Here is a 5,779-nt window from a genome sequence, read left to right as displayed (position 1 = left end):
AGTGTGAATACCTTTGTTACATTGGCCGTCAGTAAGAATGACTCTGTTACATTGGTGGTCAGGGTGAATACTTTAGTTACATTGGCGGTCAGTGTATATGCCTCCATTGCATTGGCGGTCAGTGTGAATACTTTCGTTACATTGGCGGTCAGTGCCAATACTTTCGTTACAGCTCTCCTTTTAGTTTTGCAGCGCTGCTTTATGGGATGTCTTTGCAGGGCCAGCGCTACCATAAGACTGTCTGAGGGTGCCGGGTGGGGGGCAGTAAAATGCACCTTCATCTGTGTAGGCAAAAAACCTTCCACCGGCCCTGAAGATGCCCATACACCTGATGATTATCGTACGATAATCGCGGGTGATCCCGCAATTGTACGATAATTGGCAGGTGTACGGGCATTTACTTTACGGTCGCACTACTAAAGATATACACTACTAAATACTAAAGATAGCCTGTCGGCATCTGCAGCCAGGATGGCGCCGACTCCCCCATGCACTCACACAGCACTGAGAGCCTCCCCCCCTCGTTTCCCACACTCAGAGGGAGACGACGCAGGCAGCAGGGCCAGCTCTCCTTCCCCTACCAGAGAGCGATCAGGACATAAAGAACTCCAACAGAAAATCGATCGCATGTTACAGAGGGCTTTACATAGCACTTCTAAGCAGATTACTGAAAAACTGACAAAGGAGATTTGTGACCTTGGTCACAGAATAGCCGAGCTTGAATCCAAGATGGACAATGCTGTTGTAACATTGAACACACATGATGGTGAGTTAGACATCATCAAAGATGAAAACCTACAACTTATGTCTAAACTGGAGAATCTGGAAAATCGGTCCTGCCGCTCGGATCTACGGATTCGCGTTTTTTCTGAATCAGTGACTGATCTCCAGGCTTTCACTATGGCCCTGCTCCAAGAATTAGTGCCTTCTATACCACATGGCAGGCTGGAGTTTTAACGTATCCACCGGGCCCTCAAAAGTCGTGCAAAAGACGGCCCACCAAGAGACATTATCATCAAATTCCTTTACTACCGCACCAAAGAATCGATTCTGCAGGAGTCTAGGAAAAAAAGGAACCTGTCATTCCAAGACCATGGCTACCAGGTGTTTGCAGATCTTGCTCCCTCTACCATCTCTAAAAGAAGGGAACTGAAACCTGCCCTCCACCACCTTCAACACCACGGTATAGCCTACCGATGGGGCTTTCCCTTTCGCCTCCTCTTTTGCTACAGGGGCCACCAGCACCAAGCCTCTACTCTAGCAGAGGCCCTGGGACTGCACAGGGATCTGGGCCTCCTTGCAGCTGACTTCCACACATGCCGCCCCCCTTCATCAGGCCAGCGAAGCCCGCGTGGTACAGCTCCATCTGAGAGCCCTAGAGCGCCCCTACCTCCACGCTCACCACAACAGCAATGGAAGCGCCACACCTCAGGAGTCTCAGACTCGGACTCTGATGGCTGACAGCACCAGCAGGATGGTTTCCCTCCGCTCTCTTTGCCCATATTTGGGACTCCAGGAGACCGCTTGTTGGTCTTCAATGATTGCCCCTAATGCTTTGGTTTAATAATGTGCACATTTTTGGGTCACACCAGTCCTGACCTAGGCTGTTACTTCTTGTTATATGCAGGTTTTTATAGTCACTCACTTGTGCCACAATGCCCTAGTTCTGTCAACATTCTTGAGAGGTATCTAGTTGCCAATCAACAGCACGGGCCCAGCTCTTTATTATTGTTCACATATGTTCCCTGTTGCAGCATAGCTAAACGTTGGCTCACTGATGTTCCATGTACCAAATGACTGTGTTGCTTTTCCAGCCTCATGAACACTACGTCCCAATGTTTATGGGCAGTAGCCCTTAATATGCCATAATCACCAATAGCCCCTACCGTAGGCGACCTATAGCTGTTGGTCACCACAAAATGCTCCTGGTGGCTAGGATCCATACACTACTATTTACTCAGGTTTAATTGCTCTAATGCTGGAATATTTTGTCTCCTACCTACCCTTCACCTGAGATGCCGGGAGGTGGTCACTGTGCCCCTCCTCTAACCCCTATTCTGGACCAACCACCGGTTGGGGCCCTACTGCTCAGGTCAGAACCTTGAATCCAAACTATTGTTTACTAACATGTTGTTGTTTTTCTCTCTTAGTTCTTGCTCCTATCTCCCTTCCTGCTCCCTCCCCCCCTCCACATGTGACACTCGAGGTCCACTAGCCTGTCGGTATGTATCTCTCACAGCACCCTTTCACCCAACCTGAACATGCCACCTGAAATTAAGATTCTATCACTAAATGTCAAAGGCTTCAATTCCCCCAACAAACGTCAGATTGCATTCCGTCAGTTTTCCTCATCCAAATTTGATATTCTCTGCCTACAAGAGTCACACTTTTCTCGCTCCACCCACCCAAAATATTTCCATTCCCAATATACACAGGTATTTATGGCTAATGACACGTCCACACATCGGGGGGTATTGATAGGATTTAAAAATTCTATGCAGTTCCAATGCACAAAAGAAGTACCAGACCCATCTGGCCGCTATCTAATCCTAATCGGCACACTGTGTGATCGCGAAGTAACCATAGCTACCTATTATGCCCCTAACTCCAGACAACTCCCCTTCTTCAAACACCTCCTCTCAACTATTAGCGCCCACCAACACGGTACACTCCTACTGTGTGGAGATTCTACTACAGTTATGCACCCTAGTCTTGACAGAACAACAATTAACGACCCATCCACTGATAACTTCAAAGCTTTTCGCAACCTTCTCTCCCAGCACTCGCTGGTAGATTGCTGGAGAGAGGTGAACCCCACCTCCAGGCAATACACTTTTTATTCCAACCCACACGATTCATTCTCCAGGATCGATCACTTTTTTGTATTGCACCCCACTCTCCCTACAGTGGTCAACTCAGCATTATCCCGTTCTTCTGGACTGACCATCATGGAGTGACCCTCTCGTTGTCCTCCCTCTGGTCTCAGCATACTGATCGCGCCTGGACCCTAAACGATTCCCTCCTCACAGACAGTAACACACTAATAACCATTGAAAATGCACTACAAGACTATATTTTGCATAACAAAACTCCAGAAGTCTCTCCCACCACGCTTTGGGAGGCACATAAACCAGTCCTGCGTGGCACGTGTATACGAATAGCTTCTACCATAAAAAAACAGAAAATGGCCCTCTTACTGGATCTTGAGGCTAAATTCAATGAGGCTTCTAGATCCTTTTGTATGCACCCAACACCCTACAACAAATCCCTAGCGGAAAAGGCCAGAAGGGATCTAAAGCCTTCGTAGAACCAAGCACAAATTTTACCTCCAAAGTAACAAACAATCCACTCTTCTTGCTAGACGGTTGCGGAAAATAGACCTGCACCGAAAACCCCTCCACCTTTCGGATAACTCCCTGTCCAATAACCCCCACAAAATTGTCCACGAATTCTCCAAACATTTATCTACGCTTTATAACTCTACCACTACGTTTGACCCCTCCGCAGCCTCAGCACGGTTTTCTGATTTGTCAATGCCAGAAATGCCAGAAGATATTCGCATAGCCCTAGATGCCCCCATAACTAACCAAGAAGTAATAGGCGCTATAAAACCCCTCAAACTGCATAAGAGACCTGGTCCCGACGGCTTTACCGCCACTTATTACAAAAAATACTCAGAAATATTAGCTCCTCTATTGACGGCAGCCTTTAACGATGTTTGCAATGGATCCAAATTTAGAACAGAATCCCTCGCAGCCAGTATTTGCATGATTCCAAAGCCAGACTCTGATGGAGCCCACTGGGCTAACTTTAGGCCAATATCTCTTCTAAATATCGATGTCAAATGATTGGCCAAAGTACTGGCAGCAAGGCTCAACTCAATCATTACCACCCTTATCCATAAGGATCAGGTTGGTTTCATCCCCTGGCGCCAAGCCGGTGATAATGTATGCAGAGCCTGTCTCCTAATTGAAAAAGCAAATTGTTGTGGCATTCCGTTTATGCTGTTATCTTTGGACATGCAAAAGGCGTTTGATTCCCTCTCATGGCAATATCTGCTCTTCATACTTAATAAATGGGGTTTTGGACCGAAATTCTGTTCCTGGAACACAGCCTTATATTCTAACCCTACGGCATCCGTAAAGTATGCTGGTCATAGATCCGCCCCCTTTCCCATCCTCAGAGGTTTCAGACAGGGTTGCCCTCTGTCGCCACTGTTATTTGGATTGGCTATAGAACTCTCTTGCTTCCGCGGTTGCCCTGCCAGTGGCACATATATGCATGTATGGTGGTCGTGTCCCGTTCTCCAGTCGTTCTGGTCGAAATTTTTTAAAATGATTTCAACTCTTATTGGCACTCCATAATACATAATAGTACATAACATGTAGTTGCACTATGGATCATTTAACCAATTCACGTTAGCAGGAGAGTATTGTAAATCTATTGCTGCAGTGCATTCTATATGTAGTACATATACAGTACATATAGAATGCACTGCAGCAATAGATTTACAATTATCCTCTGCTAACATGAATGGGTTAAATGATCCATAGTACAACTACATGTTATGTACTATTATGTGCTATGGATCATTTAACCTATTCATGTTAGCAGGGGAGAATTGTAAATCTATTGCTGCAGACTACAGTGTACTGGATGTGTGTACTGTATATGTATCATATTGATCATTATTTAACCAATTCATGTTAGCAGGGCAGAATTGTGAGCGCCTCCCACAAGCTGAGCACTGAGACGTTATGCAGCGATCCTGCCCAGCGCCGACTACGAGAGGCACCGGTGAGGCAACAGGGATCGGAGTGAAACTGTGAGTGAGGGAAGCTGGGACAGGGCTGGCTGTAAATCTATTGCTATAGTGTACTGGACGTGTGTAATGTATATGTAGTACATATATACAGCACACACCTCCACTACACTCCAGCAATAGATTTACAATTCTCCCCTGCTAACATGAATAGGTTAAATCATGATCCATAGTACATAACATGTAGTTGTTCTATGGATCATTTAAAGTCACCTGTCCGTTTAAAAAAAAAAAGTATCGGTAATTGGTATAGGCAAGTACATGAGGGGAAGTACTTGTACTTGGTCCTGAAAAAGTGGTATCGGGACATCCCTACAAAATTTGTGTCTCTTCATCTGGAAACTTTGAAGACAGTTGTATAAAGTTCTACCAAAAGCCACAATTTAAAAATAAAATATGTATTAGGGTTATAGATTAACTTTGTGCCAGACTACTAACAATGATGTCATAGTATAAAATATTGTGATGGTCATTATTATTGATAGTACACCACCTCTTTCAGCACTTGCTGGCTGTGGAAGTGGAAAGGGTAAGAGGATTTGGAATTTATACTGAGGACCTGAGATATGAAATGCTGAAAAAGGATGGAGAGTTATTGAGAACATAATGGACACCTAGAAAATGAAGGTTAATAGTTAATTCCCTGCACTGATACCTCTTCCCTGACATCTAGGAGTCACAGAATTACTAACTAGAAATGTACTTCTATGCTGAATGTTCTCCTGCTACCGGCCCTCAATTTAGACATATTTACTGTTAAGATAATTGACAGATGGGAGGTCACCGGGAGGCCCCATCAAAATTTTGCTATTGTACCCCATGATCAGGGCAGTCTTCAGAAATTTTGGGGCCCCTTACACGGCTTTAGGCCGGGCCCCCCTGCACCGCCGCCACGCTGAGTCTCTGTAAAGAGGAGCTTACCCTTTAATGCCCCCCGCCGGCGAGCCGCCACGCGGC

At 45.7% G+C, this 5,779-nt stretch overlaps 1 protein-coding gene across 1 annotated transcript in view; it reads left to right on the top strand.

Annotated features, from left to right (window-relative positions):
• Nucleotides 1-471: 471 nt before the first annotated feature.
• LOC108802206 (vomeronasal type-2 receptor 26-like) overlaps nucleotides 472-5,779 on the top strand; it is a 26,738-nt gene continuing 21,430 nt past the window's right edge. Inside the window, exons 1-2 of the mRNA XM_018574074.1 lie at nucleotides 472-921; nucleotides 1,337-1,477. Of these exons, the coding sequence (XP_018429576.1) occupies nucleotides 472-921; nucleotides 1,337-1,477 (591 nt within the window). The remainder of the gene's footprint in view (nucleotides 922-1,336; nucleotides 1,478-5,779) is intronic.

This window comes from Nanorana parkeri, unplaced genomic scaffold, assembly GCF_000935625.1.
Source record: "Nanorana parkeri isolate BGI_ZX_2015 unplaced genomic scaffold, ASM93562v1 scaffold2720, whole genome shotgun sequence".
Taxonomy (NCBI): Eukaryota; Metazoa; Chordata; class Amphibia; order Anura; family Dicroglossidae; genus Nanorana; species Nanorana parkeri.
Note: the sequence above shows the minus strand (reverse complement) of the source record. Positions and strands in the feature narration are given on the sequence as shown.